Here is a 24,584-nt window from a genome sequence, read left to right on the forward strand (position 1 = left end):
CCACAGAAACGGAAGTGACACCGCGCCATGAGCCTGATGCCATTGCGCAGGTGCTGATTTGAGATTTGTGTGTCCCCTCACCTGCGATTTCCTTATAAAAACACTCCTGCCATGGTACTATGTTATGAGCTCATATTCTGCTCTACCAGTTGAGAGTTCCCCTTCCGTTCTCCCTCTGGTGGTGACAGGAGGTAGAGAGGTTGGCTTAAGTAGTAGTGATCTGCCACCTGGTGAGGAAGATAACGATTGGATCTCTGGAGGATCAGAATGGATATAAGACAGCCGACGCCCTATCCTAGTGCTGGTGATTCAGTCTGCTTCTCAGGTCTAGGACTCAGCTCTGTTCCAGTCTTCTCAAGATAAGTTTGTTTTTTGCTAATGTTCACACTTGCTCTTGTTGGTCATTTCAGTTTTTTGTGTGGTCAGCCAGCCCGGCTGGACTGTGCTGAACTTCCACACTTATTTGCCAAATTGTCTTTTTTTTTGTCCCTTATTAGATTGGTCTCTTTTTGCTCTGTCTCAGAATATTTCAGACTGCTGATATAGTGGGAGAAGTCTAGTGACTTCAGGGTTAATTTTGCTATCAGTTGTGTTGGACATTTTTGTAGGGTTTTTCGGCAGGTTGCAGACAGTTTCTTTACTTTCCTGTCCTTTCTCGTTAGTTGGGCCCCATCGTTTGCTCAGCCTATTTTTCTGCCTTTGTTTGTGTTTTCATCTGGTTTAACCGTCAATACATGTGGGGGGCTGTCTCTCCTTTGGGGTCTGTTCTGGGGCAGTTAGTTTTCCTCTTTTCCTGCTTTAGGCTTATTTAGTTCTCCGGTTGTGACGAGGCGTCTAGGACCACTGTAGGAACGCTCCACAACTGCTGCTAGTTGCGTGTTAGGATCAGGAGTCTGCAGTCTGCATAGTTACCAACCTCTTTGGTTTTCTGAGACTTAGCTTGTTTGTTTTTTTTTTCCTCCTCAGCTACCCGTTCATAACAGTACTAGCCATACAGCCCTGGGAAGAAGCTGCAGTGGCAAAACGCATTGGGCGTCCCCCTGGCCTCACCTGGTCCCCACATGGGTAAGGAGATTCATTACAGTTTAGGTGTAGCTATACATATGCTTAACATTATGGCAGCATTACTGCTCAGTGCTATGGAACAGTGATTATAGTACAGATGAATTGCTGCATTTGGCATATGCTCCTGTGAACCTGTTTTGTTGCACTAACATATGGCACTATTATATGCACTTTTCTCAGTCATTATTTTCTTAAAACTTCAATGGGTCACAGTGGCTAAATGCAAATGATCATTATTATGATATTTGTTCATTATTTATGGGCCTGCTTAGCTGTATCTGAATAGGTTATGCTGCCTTTTACACCTTTTCTGTAACTGTTTTTGGTGAGACCTGATTGTAGTCTCTACCATATATACTCATTTTTTATGTACCTACCTCTTATGTACTTGCTCTTGGGTCGCCCTCACACCCAGGGCTGTGGGGTACTCGGTACAGGGCCGGTGTCAGGGGGGAAGTATCACGGCAGCTGTGACGCGGTCCGTGGCCCTGGGCGCCCAATGTCAATGGTGGTGTGTGGTTAATGGAATTGAATAGTTCATGACGCCACCTGTGGTGTTCGGCAAGGAAGATGTTAAGCCGACGCTGCAGACAGATCCTCTGGGACAGATGGTGGGATGCAGCAATGGTGGTATAGCCCTCCACAGGCAGGGCTGTTTTCCCAGGGCAGTGTAGATGTGGGGACACCTTGATGGTGTAGTGTCCGGCGCAGGGAATGTAGCAGTGCTGGCGGACGCAAGAAAGAATGGAGGACACCAGGGCTTGCAGTTTCAGTGCTTTACTCACAGTTCTTGGTAACCACTGGTGCCCGCTTCCATGCCGTGTCCTCCAGGGAGGAGACTCAATCAACCTCCCGGGCAAGTTAGGCTTCTCCTCTCCAACACTCCGCCAACATGTACCTTTCCTGAACGACTCCTTTTTTGCGCCTTTTAGTGTGAAGAGCTCCAGTACCGTGCTTACTCTGAAGTTCCTCCTGTCAGATGTTCCTAACAACTCTACTTGTATGACAGACAGCTGTAGCCTGATCAGGGACCTCCTGAATCCCGGCTCTCTATGTGTGTTGCTGTTGTGTCCCAAGTCTTGGATGGGAGTAGTGCATTTACAGCCAACTACTCCACCGGTGTCTGCTGCAGAACCATAAGTGTCCATACAACCTCGGGGACCGGGCCCCGGCCTTGCACTGAGAACCTATAGGCAGGGTTCCTCTTCCAACCCACAACTCCTCTCTGTTCTCCTACTCCATCGTTCCGCGCTGTTCCTTCTCTCTCTTATGGAAGCTTAGGTTGCAGTTCTACGTCTTTCTCCTTCTGTTCCTTTCCCGTGCCAGCTGGCTCAGGTCACTGAGGCAGCTGCAGCACTCCTTCCTCCATCCTTCCTTCTAGGGCTCCATCCTCAGTCTCTCCTGACCTGTAATTCTAAACTTTCCCACTCTTTTATATCTAACTCCACCCACCTCCCATCACATCTCGTGTTACGAAGCAAGGACCCACGAAAGGTGCTCTGTTATCCTCTAAGCATGGAGCCGCAATCCGGTCCATTGCTGAACTATCCTGTGTGTGGGTGCGGGTGTTGGAGTGTGGAAAGGAGTTCCCAACTTACCTAGTTGGTGGGGCACTACACCTTAGGAGAAGGTGCAGTACCTCTGTGGCGACTGAGCCTCAGGGGCGCCACACTCTATTAATAAAGTATACTATTTTTCTCACACAAACTGTGTTGAGTGATTTACGGTTTATATTATTGATTCGGGCTTTCAACGCCATGTTCTGTTATAGGCTATATTCATATTTGAGTTGCCCTAAAAAAAGTGTTTATTATGAAGTGATCCTTAAAGGTATGATATCTTTTTCTGCTCATAGTTTAAACTGTATCCAGTGGGAAAGTGGGAGCCATTGAAGAGATGTACAGAGCAGAAAAGCTGAAGAGTAGATATGTGGATTAATCGGGCAGCAGTGTTAAAGTTGGACCGGAGATGTAATTTTCATTATTGCCATAATTGGGTGCATATTATTTTATATAATTTTATATTACACTTTTTGTGAGGTGAAATTAACAAAAAAAATAGTATAGTGACGAGCAAAAGTTTATCAATGTTTTGAATTTTTGACTTTCAAGCTCCATATCTGACCATCCACTACAAGTTCGAACATGAGACTACCGTCATTTTATAGGCAATCATGTTGGCTATCACATACATAAATTTGACATGCAAGTATTTATCAAATGATTAATTATGCAGATTCTTGTAATGTCACTGCATTGTTACTGTTTTGCTCCTGGTGATGGAAAAATCTTTTTCTTTCTGTGTACCAGAAAATACAACCTGTTCTTACATTCCTTAATAGTTCAATGTGTTATTAGGTTGATTCCCAAACAAAAGGTCACTGGTTCGAATTAAGGAGCAATCATGAAGGTTTCCCAAGAAAACATAACAGCATCATCCAACTGATCGATAGCTGTCTCGGCCAAGAAAATTGCTAAACTGCATCATGTCAGTGCCGTGACAGTTGGAAGAATACGAAATGAAGTCTGGTCATTCAAAAGCTTTTTGATAACAGAAGTTTATTGGCAATTTGTTGGTCTTGTATGACATGTGACTTTACGATGATTGAAACTGCTGTATTTTTTCATGTATTTATAAGATGATTTATTATTTTCATGACTGAGTAGTTTTCAGCTTTTGGACTTTCAATTTTTACTACCCTTCCTTTAAAAGTCATAATTTTTTCATCAACATAGCAATATGAGGGGTATTTTTTTTGTGGGTCGATGTTAAGTTTGTTGTCATGTTTTTGGGTTTGAACCCTTGAGCTTGTGTTTGGGTTCTCTGTACGCCGAGCCACAGCAGACACACCTTTTCACTAGGTGTTTAGGTTCTGTTTTTCTGGCTGCAACTTCTTTAGAATAACACAGGTGTTTTCATTGGAATTCCCTATCACCTTTCGGGTGCAGCTTTATATTCTTTCCCCCCTGCTAGCAATTCCTGCTAGTGATAGTTTCATTTGGATGTTAAGCCATTCTGTATATAGCTAATAACCAGTCATTGAAATTCCAGCTAGAGTTTATCTATTTGCTCTTTCCGTTCTTTGCTCTGCACTTACTGTATCTTCTCTTTTTTTAGAAAGTAGGCGGCATATTATCTAATAGTACATATTTTATTTTGTGGTTTATTTTACTCATTCTGGAATATTTCCTTTTTTTCAGCACACTTTCCCTTTTGTAGATAATTCACACTCTGCTCTGCCCTCAGGTTCCTTAGGAGGAATGTAAAGCCCTCAACGGACTTTCAGGCAGCGTAAGTCAAAGTTGACATCTTCTAGACTGTGGTTAAGGCTATAGCTACTCACGCAGGAACCACTGAGGACTGCGGGGTCAGGAACACTAGTCTGTACAGGTATCTGCAAGGTCAGTTGCAGTTTGTAGCTTTACCTATTACAAGCGAGTAGCTACACTAGCATATCACTTGTATAGTTCTTTTTTTTTTTACTTAAGTGGACATTTGCTGAGAACCATAACGCTTTATTGATACAAATTTGAGATATGTACAATGTTTTTGTCACTTTGTTGCATTGTTTTGGGGAAGTGCAGATGAAATATATACAGTAATTATAGCAATTAAGTTTTCTATGGCATTATCTATATGGGTTACATAATTCAAGAATTTTATAGCTCAGACTTTTATGGATGCAGTGATATCAAATATGCTTTTTTATTTTAAACCCAGAAAAAAGGGGAGGAGACTGAATTTTATTTTGTTCTGTAATTTTTTTAAATTTATTTTGAACCTGTGCTCATTTGATCACTTACTCTATATACTTGCACTATAACTGATGCTCTCCTATGAAGCTCAGCAATGCGCTTTATGATGGCAGCGATAGGGACTAATGGCACCCTTTGATTTCATCACTAGCAAATTCCATTGATTGAATGCAACATGTAATTGGTTAAATAGTAGAGATTAGATCTAGCACTGGTTGCTCTTCTTCCAATCAGATGCTGGCTGTATGACACACAGGATGTACTATTAAGACCTTACAAGAAGGGATTAAAATAAAAATGTAATGGCTATATCCCTGTGTGATTTTTCTGATGAGCAATAAGATGTGCTTTTTCTATAAAACATTTCCCACATTCTGAACATGAATATGGCCTCTCCCCTGTGTGACTTCTGTGATGTCTAACAAGATGTGTTTTTTGGTTAAAACATTTGCCACATTCTAAGCATGAATATGGCTTCTCCCCTGTGTGAATTCTCTGATGTCTAGCCAGATCTGATTTCCATTTAAAGCATTTCCAACATTCTGAACATAGAAATCCTTTGTCCGCCGTGTGACTTCTCTGATGTGCAACAAGATTTGATTTCTTATTAAAACATTTTCCACATTCTGAACATGAATATGGCTGCTCCCCTGTGTGAATTTTTTCATGTGTAGCAAGATTACATTTCTTATTAAAACATTTTCCACATACTGAACATGAATACGGCTTCTCCGCTGTGTGATTACTTTTATGTTCAACACCTAGTCTGTTATTTATGTTTTGCTCAACAATACTTGATGAATCAGAAGATAAAACCTGTAGAATATGATAATATGATGAATTGTTGCTCTGAAGGACTTGTGATATATCTGGAATAATGGCATAATCTTCATATGTATTTGTTGTGACACCATGATCATCTGCTTCATAATCTGAAAATATCATCTGTCCTTCTAAGGTCATGGTACAGTTATCTGCAAAGAATAAAATTGATTTTGTTAGTTTTCAATAACAGTGCCTATAATTATTAATAATATATGTTATATATTTTATAACATTTCTATATACCATATTTTTTGGACTATAATATGCACCAGACCATAAGATTCACCTAGGTTTTAGAGGAGGAAATTAGGAATAAAAAATTGAAGCAAAAAATTTGGTCAATTCTTTACTTAAAGGGAACCTGTCACTAGGTTTGGTCGATACGAGTTATGGCCACCAGCTTTCAGGGCTTATCTACAGCATTCTATAATGCTGTAGATAAGCCCCCGATCCAACCTGCAAGAGAAGAAAAGTTTTATTATACTCACTTGCAGGGCGGTCCGGTCTGATGGGTGTCGCAGGTCTTGGTCCGTCGCCTCACATCTTCTTGTGATGCCGCCCTCCTGCTTGCTTCATGGCTCCTGGGCATAGCGCTCCTGCACAGGCGTACTTATCTGCCCTGTTGAGGGCAGAGCAAAGTATTGCATTGCACAGGCGCTGGGCCTCTCTGACCTTTCCCGGTGCCTGCACACTGCAGTACTTTGCGCTGCCCTCAACAGGGAAGATAAGTAAGCCTATGCAGAAGTGTGATGATGTGGAACCATGAAACAAGCATGAGGGGAGCATCACAAAAAGATGGGAGGCACCAGACCAGGACCTGCCACACCCATCAGACCTGACTGCCCCACCCCCCTGGTGAGTATAATAAAAGTTATTTTTCTTCTTTTATAGAATGCTGTAGATAAGCCCTGAAAGGCGATGGCTGTAGAGTATATTGGCCAAACCTGGTGACAAGTTCGCTTTAATATCCCCTATCTTGGTATATATTGTCCCCTCATCCCCATCCTGATATACATGACCCCCCTCATCCCTATCCTGGTATACATTGCCCCCTTCATCCCTACCCTGGTATGCATTGCCCCATCATCCCTACTCTAGTATGCATGGCCCCCCTCATCCCTACCCTGGTATGCATGGCCTCCCTCATTCCTACCCTGGTATGTATGGCTCCCTCATCCCTATCTTGGTGTGCATGGCCCTCATCCCCATCCTAGTATTAATGCCTCCTCATCCCTAGACTGCTATGCATGCCCCCTTATCACTATCCTGGTGGGAATGGTCCCCTGATATGAATAGGTCCCGAGGAGGATGGCAAGAATAGGCTAGGCCACCAGGAAACCAGTAAGGTTGGTAACTTAGCAGATTGCAGACCCCCTAATCCTAGCAACACAACTAGCAGTAGCCGTGGGGCGTACCTATGATGACCTAGATGCCTCGGCACAGCCTGAGAACTAACTAAGCTTAAAGCAAGAAAGGTGAAATCTAAACTGCCCCGGAGTAGAACCCCAAAGAAATAGATAGCCCCCAAACATATATTGTCGGTGAGACAAGATGAGGCACAAACACAGGCAGAAAATAGACTGAGCAAATTATGGGGCCCAAACTGTCTAGATAGGATAGGAAAGGAAAGACACTGTCTGCAATCAGGCAAAAACCCTAAAAAATCCAACACGTCTGATGTACAAAAAACACTGAGGTCTCACGACCTCTCCCCCACTATATCAGCATTCTGGTGTGAACTGGCAGCAAAGCAAAAGAGACTAATACAACAGGGGACTGAATAAACTGACACAAGCTGTAACATATAGAGCGGGTCCAGCACAGCCCCAGGAGGGAGCATACTGAACCCTCACAGCAAAGCAGAAAGAGGAAAAACCAGATCAGATGCAAAGAATTAGCAAATGAACAACTTAACTGAAAAATGCAGGACCAGGCAGGAGACAGCAGACCTCAAAATGCACAGGAAGAAACAATCACCAGCAGCAACTGAGGGAAGCCTGCTCAATTATATCCTCCCAGTCAGTAACCCCTGATTTCCAATCATCATCGTCAGGTGGCAGACTTCTGTCAAGCCGGCCAGCTCCACAACCCACAGTAACCACCAGAGGGAGCCCGGACTCAGAAGTCAGATCAAGAGAATTCACAGCAGTCCCCCCTCATCGCTATCCTGGTAGGGATGGTCCCTCTCATCCCTATCCTGGTAGGAATGGTCCCCCTCATCCCTTTCCTGGCAGGAATGATCCCCCTCATCCATATCCTGGTAGGAATGGTCCCCCTCATCCCTATCCTGGTAGGAATGGTCCCCTTCATCCTTATTCTGGCAGGAATGGTCCCCCTCATCTCTATCCTGGCAGGAATGGTCCATCTCAACCCTATCCTGGCAGGAATGTTCCCCCTCATCCCTATCCTTGTAGGAATGGTCCACCTCATCCCTATCCTGGCAGGAATGATCGTCCTCATCCCTATCCTGGTATGCAGGGCCCCATCCTTAACCTGGTATGATTGGCCCCCATCCCGGTCCTGGTATGCATCGTCTCATCCTTATCCTGGTATGCCTGTCCCTCACCCCTATTCTGGTATGCATCAGAAAACATTAAAAAAGCAAATCATTACACTTACCTTCCCAGTGCTCCCTCGCAGCATCCTGCTCTGATGCCAGAAACTGCTTTATAAAGTCCCGGCGTGCAGAGCACTGAGTATTCCGGCAGCTGTGCTCTGCTTGTGAGCAGGGCATGACGTCCCTGCCATGCGCTGCTTACCAGCATTAAGCAGCTGCTGGTATCGCAGCAGGACACTGTGAGGCAGTGCCGGGAAGGTAAGTGTAATGAGTTATTTTTTTAATGTTTTCTGATGGGGCCAATCATACAAGGATAAGGAAAGGATGGGACCAATCATATCAGGACCGGGATGGGGCCAATCATACCAGGATGAGAAATGAATATTCATTGCCCTCAAAGCCCATGGGCGTGGAATGCAGTGAATATTCACTTCTCTTTAGCAGCGGGCACAGGAGTTATCCACAGCAGCTGGTCCTGCCTCTGTGACCTGCTGCTCCGCCAAAACCGCTCCCCCACCTCCCCACCATAGTCAGAGCTGATACATCTGGACTATAAGACGCACCCCATTTTCCTCCACATTTTTGGAGGAAAAAAGTGCGTCTTATAGTCCAAAAAATACGGTAAATATTTATATTCAAATTGTACAGGAAAGATGTATACCTTTGTACCGTGTTAGCCAGTAGATAGAAAAATATTCAGAATTAAGAGTCCTCAGTGGTTGATACCTTTTAATGGCTAACTGAAAAGATGGTAACACATTGCAAGCTTTCGAGACTACTCAGGTCTCTTCATCAGGCACAGACTAATACAAAATCTGAAGAGTCACATATTTATGCACAATACAGCACAGAAAAAATGCAATAGATGAGACAAGTGACGTGAAGCAGAATTTTGATTATGGGAGAGGGAGAAACATAAATATTGGACCAGTACATAGATAAGGAGTCCGGATGTTTTATTGTCCTCTGATTGGGGTCTCCTAATGTGTTGTGATGCCCCCACAAGGTCTTAGGAGCAAATTCCTTAATTGATGTAAAAAGACATAAATCCATGCGACACATTCATTCCAGCATTGAGAGTGTCAAAGGTCGTCATAAATTTATACTCACAGACTCTTCTCTCTCTCTGAGATGTGAAGTTACCTTTCAATACCAGTAATTTCATATCCCTGGTGTTGTGGTCCATCATACAAAAATGTTTTGCCACATGTAGATCCATTCTTTTTTCTCGTATTGTGTGACGATGAGCATTCATCCTTGTTCTAAGCTTTTGCCCTGTCTCCCCCACATACAGAACCCCAGTTGGATGTTTAGTACAAATAATTAAGTGCACCACATTAGATGTAATGCAGCTGAAAGTACCTGGGATCTTGTAGTCCTGATCTGAATTGGGGATCTTTATCTTGTCCGTGGACATTATAGATGGACAGGTTTTACATTTTTTCTGATTGCAAGGAATGGTTGCAACAGCTGGAGGAACCTTGTCTCATCTATTTCATTTTTTCTGTGCTGTATTGTGCATAAATATGTGACTCTTCAGATTTTGTATTAGTCTATGCCTGATGAAGAGACCTGAGTAGTCTCGAAAGCTTGCAATTTGTTACCATCTTTTCAGTTAGCCATTAAAAGGTATCAACCACTGAGGACTCTTAATTCTGAATATTTTTCTATTCAAATTGTAGTAAGATTCAATTATCAACTGTTTCACCCCTTCTTAATTGGCGACTTTACATATTTTATCTTTCAATTTTTCAATATCTTACATTTTTCCATCAAAATAGACATATGAGGGTGAAGGAGACCATTCATTTTATCACATAGTGTATTGAAAAATGAGGAGTGATGTAAACAGGTTGAAGTGGTGAAAAAAAGCAATTCCGTCATTGTTTTTGGGATTTGTTTTTTACAGCATACAGGAGGTCCCACGGGCAATAAAATGCTTTTTTAGTTTGCAACATATTCTTTTTAAAAGGATTGTCCACTACTCAGACAACTCCTCAATTAGTGTATTTCTCCCTTGTAAAATAAAAATAAAAGCGCTCATCCATCTTCCCATCAGCTCTAACCAGCTTCCTTGTCCCTGCTTAAGAAAAGCATCCCCACAGCATAATGCTGCCACCATCATGTTTGACAGTTGGCATGGTGTTTTCAGGGTGATATGCAATGTTAATTTTCCATCAAATATTTTGCATTTAGCCCAAAAGGTTCTACTTTGGTCTCATCTCACCACAGCACCTTCTTCCACATGCTTGTTGTGTACTCTACATGGCATGTTGACCAAAGTAGAAGTTTTGGGGCTTTCTTAGCAAAAGATGAGTAATGATTAACCCCTCACACATGCTCCTTTCTCTGTGGATTTTCACCATCACAAAAAGATTTACAGATTACTTCTGACCCCCTTGCCTGTCCCTTTATCTCCCTTCCCCAATCTACAAGTTAAAAGAAATGAGGGGTTGAATAGTCATTTGTACTGGATTTGTTTTCACAGGGAATTCAAAAACAAATCATGTAGACTTTTGAGTGGTTTATATTTTTTTGCATATTTCTCTGTAAAAATCAATGCAAAAAGTAAAAAAAAAACAAAAACAAAATACTATGCTCACCTACTGTGTGCCTTTAGTGCAACTTTCCTCTGCTATCCAGGTCCTCAGCAATAATGTCATATCAACATAAAATGTAGTAGGATGTTAGCCTTCCAAAAATTCACTTTATTCATGCAGGAAATACAAAAAATACACACACAGACACCTTCACTGAGCTTGATACCATCATGGAATTTTTGGTATTTTCTGCCAGACTTAGGGCCCCGTCACACAAAGCGACGGACGAGCGATCCCGACAACTTGTCAGGATCGCTGGTGTGCTGCTACATGATCGCTGGTGAGCTGCCAAACAGGCAGCTTCACCAGCGATCAGGACCAGCGACACGCGGGTAACAAGCGACGCACGTCGCTTAGTTACCCACTGTGTACCCTGGTTAGCAGCGCGCTGGTGCAGGGAGCTGGTAACCAAGGTACACATCGGGTTTCTAAGCGGCGTGTGGCACTTAGAAACCCGATGTGTACCTTAGTTACCAGCTCCCTGCACCAGCGCGCTGGTAACTAAGGTACACATCGGGTTTCTAAGCGCTGCACGCCACTTAGAAACCCGATGTGTACCTTAGTTACCAGCGCCAGCTCGCTGATCGCTGGTCTCCCGCCTGCCACACGCAGCGATGCATGCTGGCCAGTGGGAGACCAGCGATCAAAAAAATGTCATGGCCATTCCAGGACAATCAGTGATACCCGGCAGGGGGCCCGGTCGCTGGTAAATGTCACACACAGCGATCTCGCAAAATGTCACAAAACTTGTGACTCAGCAGCGATCTCGCTAGCGAGATCGCTGTGTGTGACGGGGGCTTTATGTAAATTATTAGCAGAATGACATTGTATAATGGATGTGGACTGATCAATTTGAAGGATCTCTACATTACTGTGATTACTACTACAACATATTATAATAGTTTAAAGCCAGAATATATGGGAGCCAGGGAATTTCTGCCACAAAAACACTGTAACATACCCTAAAATATACACCACATAATTATGCCAGCAAGTGACTAAGTTGGATCTGTAACTTCTTTGCATTTAGTGGTCACTGCTCACCTGGGCTGTTATCTGTAGGAATCTCCTCTTTACACCGCTCATCACCCCTCACGTATGTCCCTGTAGTATTAATATGGGGCAGATCTTCACCCTGTAGCAAAGATTTTAAAAGTAACAAACGGATAGAGAAGTCACGATAGAGAAGTCACGATAGATAGAGAAGAAGAGTAAAGATCATAAATGAACATGATGACTAAACATGACAATGGTAATTAACACATAACTGCAGGCCTACTGTATAAATCCAACCTGTCGGCTCCTGATTCTAATCAGCAGTCTCCATAACCAGAAAATTGTGAGAAGATCCAGACAACATTTAATGTCTATGATCAGCTTTATGCTGTCATCTCCACCAAGTATAAAACACTAGAAATAGGCCCGATGCTATCTCATCGGGATTGAGGTGAAATTAACATCTGTGTATGCTTAGTGGTGCTGACAGGAGCAGCGCGTGTAGAGGGCGCAGTTGTGGCTGTTACTGCGCATGCGCGGGAATTGCAGCCACGAACTGCACCTGCACAAGTGACATACACGTCACCGCTATTCCCGCGTAGTAATAACGTGGCTGGTACTGCGCCTGCGTGGGAAGAGCGGAGACGTGTACCATATATACTCGAGTATAAGCCGACCCGAGTATAAGCCAAGGCACCTAATTTTGCCATGGAAAACTGGGTAAGCTTATTGACTCGAGTATAAGAAGGGTATGTGTGGCTCCCCCGTCCTGGTATGTGTGGCTCCCCCTGTCCCTGTCCTGGTATGTGTGGCTCTCCCCGTCCCTGTGCTGGTATTTGTGGCTCCCCCTGTCCTGGTATGTGTGGCTTCCCCATCCTATCCTGGTATGTGTGGCTTTCCACGTCCCTGTCTTGGTATGTGTGGCTCCCCCTCCTGTATGTATGGCTCCCTGATCCCATCCTGTATGTATGACTCCCAGGTCCCATTCTGTATATATGGCTCCCTGGTCCCATCCTGTATGTATGGCTCCCTGGTCCCATCCTGTATGCATGGCTCCCTGGTCCCATCCTGTAAGTATGTCTCCCTGGTCCCATCCTGTATGTATGGCTCCCTGGTCCCATCCTGTATGTATGGCTCCCTGGTCCAATCCTGTATGTATGCCTCCCTGCTCCAATCCTGTATGTGTGGCTCCCTGGTCCCATCCTGTATGTGTGGCTCCCTGGTCCCATCCTGTATGCATGGCTCCCTGGTCCCATCCTGTATGTATGGCTCCCTGGTCCCATCCTGTATGTATGGCTCCCTGGTCCCATCCTGTATGCATGGCTCCCTGGTCCCATCCTGTATGCATGGCTCCCTGGTCCCATCCTGTATGTATGGCTCCCTGCTCCAATCCTGTATGTATGGCTCCCTGGTCCCATCCTGTATGCATGGCTTCCTGGTCCCATCCTGTATGCATGGCTTGCCTTGGCTCAGCTCCCCCAGTCCTCACTCGACCTCCCCGGTCCTCACTCGTCCTCCCCAGTCCTCACTCATCCTCCCTGGTCCTCCCCGATACTCCTTGCGCGGTGGCTGCAACATTCCTGCATCTCTCTCTGTTTTCCCGGCTTCCAGCAGCACTTCCTGTATTCAGCAGTCAGGTGATACTGCTCATTAAAGTAATGAGTATGTGTGGCGCCCCTGTGGGTCCAGATGCCACAGAGGCACTGCACCTCAACCAGAGGTGTGGTATCCCACTAACAGGTAGGGTGGATGCACCCGACCAGCTGACCAACACCCACACACACACACTAGTGTAGCAGAGCACCTTTCATGGCTCCCTGCTTGGAACACGAAGCGGGCACCTGTACTGCAGACAGACTGTGAGTAAAGCCTTTGGAACTACAAGCCTTGTGTCCTCTACTTATTCCTGCACCACTCATCCAGCACTGCTACATCCTCCATTTTACATTCCCCTCATCATCTACAACTCCCTTCATCTGCCCTGGGACCACAGCTCTACCTGTGGAGAGCTTCAACATCATTGCTGCACCACAACATCTGACCCAGAGATGCAACTGACCAAAAACCACAGGTGGCGTCACGAATCATCTACATAAACTTTATCCCCATCCAATTCTACCCCCTTTTACATGACTGCCTGAGGCCACGGACCGGGTCACTGCCACTGTGACATTTCCCATTGAAGTCAATGGGCCCGGCGCCGAGTACCCCATGGCCTCCGGGGCGAGTCATTTTTGGCGTCACGAACAGGATGCCGAAGCCTAGTATCACCGGGTCCTGTGTGCTGAAGATTTATTACATCCAAAATTGCTAAATATGTGCAAAAGAACCAAAATGATAGACTGTAAAATGGACTCTCAAAATGGCCGCCGGAGCGGTGAAGAGGGGCGTGACACCATGGGTGGCCCCAGGAAAAGAGCGCGAAAATCCAGGAACCCCCTTGCCTATACTACTATGCTACCGCAACATGGCCGACGCCTAGAGGGATCCGGGTGTTAGCTTGGTATGGTGGAAAAGGAAGGAGGCGCCGCCTCCCCTTGGGGAGGAGAAAAGCTCAGCGGCGGGAAAAACGACCATGGATGGAGAACGCCGAGAAGTCATGATGGAGAGCAGGAGACCAGAGGAGCGTGGGAAAGTGAGTCGTCCTTTGCCCAGCCCTATGGAGCCTGATGTGGCTCAATTGGAGGAGGAGATCCGCCGTCTGAATCGAGATCTGCGGGACCGGCAGGCTCAGTTATAGCTGAAGAAGTAGCTCATCCGGGAGAGGCCTGTGGAAGACCAATACATACCGGCAGTACCCACGCCATCGGTCCCTGCCACCGCTGCAGCGGCTTCATTGCTGGCAGACTCCACTACCACTGTGGTACCTGTAATCACTGGCGACCAGGAAGCAGAAACATACGCTTCAGGAAGCGGCTCACCAACATCGCCGCCAGCGTCTGTGGCCGCCGTGACCCAGACACCGTCGCCGGACGCCGCCTGTTATCCGCGGCCCCGGGAGCCGACATGGAAGAAGAGGCCGCGCTCCTGCCCGGACCTGATGCGGTTGCGCAGGTCCCACCAACAGCTCGGCCAGATGTAATCCCTGCACCGGCTTCACCCCTGCTGCCACCTGCTGCGACTGCTAATCAGGCAGCCCCAAAGACCGCTGCTGTCACCGACTGCCGCCCTGCACCTGTACCGGACCCCGAACAACGGAAGGAGCAAGGTATGGCCGCCGCCCCTGCGTCCTAGGGGGATTCAGATTTTCCCTTGGCACCAAACCAAACCTTGCTTGACCTGGCCTGGGACCGTGACACCGTTCACAGGGGGGGAGAGCAGGAACCGCTTGCGGTGGGCCCCCTATGCAATCCTGAAGAGGAGGATTACTGCCAGCAGCAGGTCAGGAAGCTGGCAACTGAACAGAGGGAGCGGGAGCAGAGAAGGCTGGCAGTGCTAGGCCCTGACCTCGATAAGAAACAGCAAACCCGCGCAGGGTGGTATGGGCCCAAAGACTCAGCAGGCTGGGGTCGGATCCTCTACTTTAATTTGGAGAGGGAATTCGGCTTCATTCAGGATCCCCAGGGCATGTGTGACCTCTTTGTCAGCAGGAGGGACGTAGAATCCCATCCCAGGAAGGGACACCCAGCACGTGATTTGCACAGGGGGGACTATGTCACCTTCACCCGCCATGAAGGACTACGGGGATGGTTTTCTCTGAATGTACACACCATCCCAGGAGAATTTATATCAGCCTATGAAGCTAAAAAGGCCTATGTCCCTCTGGCAGGTGTAGTCCCTATGACTGTGTACGTCCCTGCCAAATCCTCGGTGGCTAAATCTACAGCTGTAAGCCATCCCCTGGTCCATGTCACTACTTCTGCTGTTCCCCAGGCAGAAGTGCCACCAGCTGTCAGGCCAAAAACCCTGGCAGCTGCAACATTCCAGCAGGCAGCAGTGCCCCAAGTTGCCAGACAAGAACCCCAGGCAGCTGTACCCCAAGCTCCACCAGGAGGAGCTCAACTACAAAAGGAGGACTACCGTAGATGGGTGGTGCCACCCAGAAGTGGATGCCCAGAAGTCCTGCCCTGGAAGCAAAAGGAGAAACCTGCTTCCTCATCCCCAGGAGGGGACCATCAGTAAAAGAAAGTCTACTAAATAACTGACCTGTTACCTAGAAGGGTTTGGGCACCGTTACGCCCTCATTGTTTATTGGTTCTTAGTTTTTGTCCCGTTTGGCAGCAGTTTTATTGAAAATTCAGAACTCTGTGATCATGAACTTGGAGTGATCCAAAAACTTGTCCTGTAAATAGTTTTGCACCTCTTAAGGTGCTCCCTCTTGGTTTTACTTAAACCTCAACAAAGAACTACCTCAGACCAGAAGAAAAACTTGCGGTTGTGGCCGAACCTTGGGTCTGGAAGTGAAGACCAATAAGTCCTGTAGCCCACCCAGGACCACCTTTGGAGGTTTAGGGCGAGTCCTCCACAAGCAAAGAGACACTGCAAAACATCCCGGCTGGGACTGACTGTGTCCGCTACTCAAGAATCCTTACTGTTTTAAAAATGAAGCACTTTATATTATGCTTAATAAAAATGTTGGCAGCAATGTTTAGCTATCTGGTTAGGAGTAGAGTTGAGCGATACCGTCCGATACTTCAAAATATCGGATCGGAATGGATCGGCCAATCTTTAAAAAAAGTATCGGTATCACCGATGCCGATACCGGAAGTCCCATTCAAGTCTATGAGACTTCCGGTATCGGAATTGGAAAAACCCTTTCCTGCCCTTGTACAGCCTCTCGGGGGTCTGTACGGGCCTTCCGGGGGTCTCTGCCGGCCTGCCGGGGGTCTGTGCTGGCCTGCCGGTGGGCTGTGCGGACTGCCCGGGGTCTGTGCACCCTGTGGGGGTCTGTACCGGCCTGCCGGGGGGCTGTGCCGGCCTGCCGGGGGGCTGTGCTGATGTCCGGGGGTCTGTGCAGGCATCGTCCGATGGGACTACAAGTCCCATCGGGCGATGCCTGCTACCATGACAGTGATTGACACATTAGCCAATGATGGGACAGTAGTAGTCCCATCATCCGGCTAATGTGTTAAATGTAAAAAAAAAAAAAAAAAAAAAAAAAATACTACATACATACATACATGCTACATACATACTACATGCTACATACATAGTACATATATACTACATATATACTACATGCATGCTACATACATGCTACATACATACTACATACATACTACATGCATGCTACATACATGCTACATACATACTACATACATACTACATATATGCATCATACATACTACATGCTACATACTACATGCTACATATATGCATCATACATACTACATGCTACATACATACTACATACATACTACATATATACTACATGCATGCTACATACATACTGCATGCATGCTACATACATACTACATGCATGCTACATACATACTACATGCTACATACATACTACATACTACATACATACCACATATATACTACATACATACTACATACATGCTACATACATACTACATGCATGCTACATACATACCACATATATACTACATACATACTACATGCATGCTACATACATACTACATGCTACATACATACCACATATATACTACATACATACTACATGCATGCTACATACATACTACATGCTACATACATACTACATATATACTACATGCATGCTACATACATACTACATGCTACATGCATGCTACATACATACTACATGCTACATACATACTACATACATACTACATGCATGCAACATACATACTACATGCTACATACATACTACATACATACTACATACATACTACATACATGCTACATACATACTACATGCATGCTACATACATACCACATATATACTACATACATACTACATGCATGCTACATACATACTACATGCTACATACATACCACATATATACTACATACATACTACATGCATGCTACATACATACTACATGCTACATACATACCACATATATACTACATACATACTACATGCATGCTACATACATACTACATATATACTACATGCATGCTACATACATACTACATGCTACATGCATGCTACATACATACTACATGCTACATACATACCACATATATACTACATACATACTACATACATGCTACATACATACTACATGCATGCTACATACAATACATACATAGACATACAGTACATATAACATAGAGTAACATACTTACCAATACTTGTCACATTGTTCCCCGAAGCCATTGTCGTCTACGGAATAAATATTAACATAACAAACCACAAAAATACTCACCCATGATCCGAAGCAGTCCACGAGTGTGTCCCACGACGATCTTGGGTAGAGAACTGCAGCATCAGCTGATGCTGCCGCTCTCTACGGGCTGCAGGAATCCAATGACGGAAGGTAGGTATCCTTCCGCACTGTATTCCTCCGCCACTTAAAAAAAAAAAATCCCTAGTCTCACTTTCCCACACAGCTTTTACCATAAAGTGAGACTAGGGATTTTTTTTTTTTAAGTGGCGGAGGAATACAGTGCGGAAGGATACCTACCTTCCGTCATTGGATTCCTGCAGCCCGTAGAGAGCGGCAGCATCAGCTGATGCTGCAGTTCTCTACCCAAGATCGTCGTGGGACACACTCGTGGACTGCTTCGGATCATGGGTGAGTATTTTTGTGGTCTGTTATGTTAATATTTATTCCGTAGACGACAATGGCTTCGGGGAACAATGTGACAAGTATTGGTAAGTATGTTACTCTATGTTATATGTACTGTATGTCTATGTATGTATTGTATGTAGCATGCATGTAGTATGTATGTAGCATGTATGTAGTATGTATGTAGTATATATGTGGTATGTATGTAGCATGTAGTATGTATGTAGCATGCATGTAGTATGTATGTAGTATGCATGTAGTATGTATGTAGCATGTAGCATGTATGTAGCATGCATGTAGTATATATGTGGTATGTATGTAGCATGTAGTATGTATGTAGCATGCATGTAGTATGTATGTAGTATGTATGTAGCATGCATGTAGTATGTATGTAGCATGCATGTAGTATGTATGTAGTATGTATGTAGTATGTATGTAGCATGTAGTATGTATGTAGCATGCATGTAGTATATATGTAGTATGTATGTAGCATGTAGTATGTATGTAGCATGCATGTAGTATATATGTGGTATGTATGTAGCATGTAGTATGTATGTAGCATGCATGTAGTATGTATGTAGTATGTATGTAGTATATATATATATATTTTTCTTAAACATTTAACACATTAGCCAGATGATGGGACTACTACTGTCCCATCATTGGCTAATGTGTCAATCACTGTCATGGTAGCAGGCATCGCCCGATGGGACTTGTAGTCCCATCGGACGATGCCTGCACAGACCCCCGGACATCAGCACAGCCCCCGGCAGGCTGGCACAGCCCCCCGGCAGGCCGGTACAGACCCCCACAGGGTGCACAGCCCCCCGGCAGGCCGGCACAGCCCCCCGGCAGGCCGGTACAGACCCCGGGCAGTCCACACAGCCCCCCGGCAGGCCGGCAGAGACCCCCGGGAGGCCCGAAATGACGGCGCATCATGATGCGCACACACCGCGCATCATGATGACGTCATTTCGGCTGTCAATCAACTTTGAACTTCCGATTCCGATGCCCATGCCCGATATTGAAAAAATATCGGATGTCGGTATCGGAATTCCGATACAGCAAGTATCGGCCGATACCCGATACTTGCGGTATCGGAATACTCAACACTACTTAGGAGTAAATGTCTTGCAGAATCTAGCTAGTGGTAGCATTTGATGTGAAGTTTTAAATAAAAATTTGAATCCAGGTGACGAACCAGGGTCTGCGGTTGTCACTAGAGAGCACTTAGTAGTATAGATAGCATGAATAAAGTTATCTTATGCAACGTTGAAAGTAAAAAAAAAATGCCTCTCTCTTAGGAGAAGTTTATTAGGAATGTATGATGTTAACTGCTGGCAGTACTGTTTTGAAAAAAAAACAAAACAATTTTTGTATGTTCATGTAATATCTGTGCATTATTTCAGCCCGTGGAAGTGCTGAGTTTAACAGGGGGGAATGTGGTGCCCCTGCGGGTTCAGATGCCACAGAGGTACTGCACCTCAACCAGAGGTGTGGTATCCCACTAACAGGTAGGGTGGATGCACCCGACCAGCTGACCAACACCCACACCCACACACACACAGTAGTGTAGCAGAGCACCTTTCATGGCTCCCTGCTTGGAACACGAAGTGTGCTAGTGTGCTGGGAGGTGGGCGGAGCATAGCAAGGCGGGAGAGTCCAGGCTGAGGTTAGATTGTGAGTTCCCCTGAGAGAGAGGAAAGGAGAAGGATGTAATCTGCACAGCTCCCAACTGCATGGGGAGTGCCAGACGGACTGGACTAAAGAAACAGCAGATTCTCCGTAGGAAGAGTGGTTCTTCCAGGGACACGGTTGGAAAGCTATCCCGTGGGTCTCGTTCCACGCTGACGGCTGTCAGGTGGAGGAAGGAACCAGTCTGGTCGCAAAGGGAACGGCCCCTAGCCTAGTTCGCATTCCTCTGGGTGCCACTAGCAAGCCGATAGCTTTGGTTGCTTTATGGACCATCGCCCCTTCCACAGTTAGTCCGACTGGAAAGGCGGCTATATAGAGTCACGGGAACGGTGTGTCGTTGCCCGAACAGGATTCACAGCTGCTGGCCCGGAACGCTAATTGTGAAGCTCTGGAGTGGAAGAAGGAGTTTAGGCAGCGTATAGTTTGGAGACGGCCAGGAAAGGAACACACTGACTGGGAAGGCTGGAAAGGTGCATTTCATCTTACCTGGAAGCTATCTGGATCCCTTCCCTGGAGGACTCAGCACCGAAGCAGGCACCTGTACTGCAGACAGAATGTGAGTAAAGCCCTTGTGTCTTCCACTTATTCCTGCGCCACTCATCCAGCACTCCATTCTACATTCCCCTCATCATCTACAACTCCCTTCATCTGCCCTGGGACCACAGCTCTACCTGTGGAGAGCTTCAACATCATTGCTGCACCACAACATCTGTCGCAGAGAAGCAACCCCGCAGCGCTGGTCAAACTGACCAGAAACCACAGATGGCGTCACGAATCATCTACATAAACTTTATCCCCATCCAATTCTACCCAATTGTACATGACCGCCTGAGGCCACGGACCGGGTCACTGCCATTGTGAAGTCAACAGGCCCCCACGGCCTCCGGGGCGAGTCAACTGTTCTTCACTGTCCTATTAAGGGAATAGAAGAATCCAGGATATCTATAAACAGAAAGATAGTGAGGAAACACTTAGCTAACTTAAATGAATTCAAGTCTCCAGGTCCAGATAAATGACACCCCAGAGTACTGAAGGAGATAGCAGAAGAAATTTTTGAACCCCTCTTCATAATCTTTGAAAATTCTTGGAGAGCAGGAGAAGTCCCAGAAGACTGGAGAAGAACAAATGTTATTCCTATCTTCAAAAAGGGGAAGAAGGTGGACCAAGGCAACTATAGGCCGGTGAGTCTGACTTCTATACCAGGAAAGATCTTTGAACAAATTATTAAACAACAAGTATGTCTGTACCTGGATAAGAATGAAGTGATTAAACAGAGTCAGCATGGGTTTGTAACTAATAAGTCATGTCAGACTAACTTAATTTCCTTCTATGACGGAATCACTGATTGGGTGGGTCAAGGAAATGCTGTAGATATAGTATATCTTGACTTCAGCAAAGCATTTGACAAAGTATCTCATACAATCCTTATTGAAAAAATGACTAAGTATGGAATGGACAAGGCATCTGTAAGGTGGATTCATAACTGGCTTAGTGATCGGACCCAAAGAGTGGTCGTAAATGGCTGCACATCCAGTTGGAAGAATGTCTCAAGTGGGGTACCACAGGGCTCTGTCCTGGGCCCTGTATTGTTCAACATCTGTATCAACGATTTAGACGAAGGAATTGAGGGTAAACTGATTAAATTTGCTGATGACACAAAGCTAGGAGGGATAGCCAATACTAGAGAAGAGAGAGGATCCAAAAAGATATAAATAAACTGGAGCAGTGGGCAGCAACTAACAGAATGGTTTTTAGCAGGGAAAAATGCAAAGTACTACATCTGGGCAATAAAAATGAAAAAAGCATATACAGAATGGGAGGAATAGGGCTAAACAACAGCACATGTGAAAAAGACTTGGGCATACTAATAGATCACAGACTGAATATGAGTCAACAGTGTGATGCAGCAGCAAAAAAAGGCAAATGCAATTCTAGGATGTATTAACAGAAGCATACAGTCTAGATCACGTGAAGTCATTATTTCCCTCTACTCCTCTTTGGTCAGACCTCATCTGGAATATTGTGTCCAGTTTTGGGCACCACATTTTAAAAAAGACATCAACAAACTGGAGCAAGATCAGAAAAGAGCGACCAGAATGGTGACCGGTCTGCAAACCCTGTCTTATGAGGAAAGGTTGCAGGATTTGGGAATGTTTAGATTGCAAAAGAGAAGACTGAGAGGAGACTTAATAGCTGTCAACAAATATCTAAAGGGCTGTCACATTGTAGAAGGATCATCTTTATTCTCATTTGCACAAGGAAAGACTAGAAGCAATGGGATGAAACTGAATGGGAGGAGACACAGATTAGATATTAGAAAAAACTTTTTGACAGTTAGAGTGATCAATGAGTTGAACAGGCTGCCACAAGAAGTGGCGAGTTCTCCTTCAATGGAAGTCTTCAAACAGAGGCTGGACAGACATCTGACTGGGATGATTTAGCGAATCCTGTTTTGAGCAGGGGGTTGGACCAGATGGCCCAGGAGGTCCCTTCCAACTCTACGATTCTATGATTCTATGATTCATATGCGCTCCACGCCTATGGGCATGGAGAAGCATCCATATTCATTACTTTAATGAACGGTACCACGTGACCGCTGAATACAGGAAGTGCTGCTGGAAGCCGGGAAAAGAGAGACAGATGCAGGGACATTGCAGCCATCGCGCCAGGAGTGTGTGAGTATGCTGTCATAGCTGCTCTCCCCTGCCACTCCCCCTCCCCCACTGGCTTATACTCGAGTACATACCGTATGTCACTTGAGCAAGCGCAGTTTGTGGCCTTGCGCCCACAAACTGCGCCTGCGCAAGTGACACTGCCGCGTTGCCTTATGGGATTCAGTGACAGCCAGGGGCGTAACTACCAGGGCCGCAGTGGTCGCCACTGCGACTGGGCCCAGTGGGAGTCAGGGGCCCGGCAGGTCAGACCATGATATCTTCCAACTGTGCCGATTCTCGCGGGATAGTCCCGTTTTTTACCCCCCCGCGTCCCGCACTGAGCCGCCACGCCCCCCATTCACCCCATCCTCGCCCTCGCAGATAGACCCACCGCAGCCTACAATGAAGTCCTTTTCTGTGCCCACAGGACCTGTGATGAGGTCACAGGAGGGGAGGAGTCAGAGGTCACATGATCATGGGCCTCCCGTGTCTGCAGGACTCTGCTGTGCTGGTTGTCATGATGCTGGATGAGGTAAAGTTTCGGTGTGCGGTCAGGTGGGGTTTACAGTGTGGATGTAGCAGAGCTGTGTGTGTACGAGGTGTACGGAGCAGAGCCGTTTGTGTATGGGGTGTGCAGAGCGGAGCTGTGTGTGTACGAGGTGTACAGAGTGGAGCCGTGTGTGTACGAGGTGTGTGGAGCCGCGTGTGTACGAGGTGTACGGAGCAGTGCCGCGTATGTACGTGGTGTACGGAGCGGAGCTGCGTGTGTACGAGGTGTGCGGAGCAGAGACGTGTGTGTGCGGAGCGGAGCCGCGTGTGTACGAGGTGTACGGAGCAGAGTCGCGTGTGTACCAGGTGTACGGAGCGGAGCCGCGTGTGTACGAGGTGTACGGAGCGGAGCCGCGTGTGCTCGAGGTGGACGGAGCATAGCCTCACGTGTACGAGGTGTACGGAGCGGAGCCGCATGTGTATGAGGTGTGTGGAGCGGAGAAGTGAGTGTATTTTGGCATGGGGGCACATTTGAAAGTTTGCACCGGGGCCCATAACTTTGTAGTTACGCCACTGGTGACAACTGGCAATTATATATGTAGATAAAATGGCCACTTTTTTAGAGACACTCATCTAGCAGTGTGTAGGATCTTTGTTGGCATTCAGAACCTCAGACAGGATAGTAGCGAAGTTATCTTATTAGTTTTTCACCCTAAGTTTATTATAACTTGAGGTCTGGAGCTTAATAAGTAACAATTCAACTCATATCAAATGATTTGAATTTGACAACTCCACAGCTGAATAAACATGAAGATATTGTGTGAAGTGTGGAAATATAGAAGGGAGAGGATGTGTGAAGTGTGGAAATATAGAAGGGAGAGGAAGCTGTGCAGAGAAATGGACGAGGGCCTGTGGTGGCGGCATAGGTGAACAATAAGGCATTTTTTTTTTTAGTACTTTGCTTGCCCTCTACATAAAAGCCTGATGACATTCTACTGAACTTACATTAAAAAAATAACCAAAATAATTCAGATTCAGAAGATTCCACATTTTTTGTACAATCTAAGGTAAATTCAAATAACCACTATAAGGCTATGTGCCCACGTAGCGTTTTAAAACGCACAATGAAAACCGGACTCCTTCCCAGAAATTGCGCTGTTTTTTTCCGCTCGATTTCACCTCGATTTTACCGCGATTCTGTTCGTGATTTTGCCGCGATTTTCTCAAGCACTTTCCAAGCGAGTGGAAGCATCGCTTGGAAAGTGATTGACAGGTTGGTCACACTCGTC

At 45.8% G+C, this 24,584-nt stretch overlaps 1 protein-coding gene across 1 annotated transcript in view; it reads right to left on the reverse strand.

Annotated features, from left to right (window-relative positions):
• Positions 1-4,559: 4,559 nt before the first annotated feature.
• Positions 4,560-24,584, reverse strand: part of LOC141050958 (gastrula zinc finger protein XlCGF66.1-like) — a 46,875-nt gene continuing 26,850 nt past the window's right edge. The window contains exons 6-7 of the mRNA XM_073547685.1: positions 11,847-11,937; positions 4,560-5,794 (exon numbers count right to left, since the gene is read on the reverse strand). Coding sequence (XP_073403786.1) covers positions 5,127-5,794; positions 11,847-11,937 — 759 coding nt within the window. The 3' untranslated portion in view covers positions 4,560-5,126. The remainder of the gene's footprint in view (positions 5,795-11,846; positions 11,938-24,584) is intronic.

Source organism: Dendrobates tinctorius, unplaced genomic scaffold (assembly GCF_039654945.1).
Source record: "Dendrobates tinctorius isolate UK_male_01 unplaced genomic scaffold, ASM3965494v1 ptg000155l, whole genome shotgun sequence".
NCBI classification, from domain to species: Eukaryota; Metazoa; Chordata; class Amphibia; order Anura; family Dendrobatidae; genus Dendrobates; species Dendrobates tinctorius.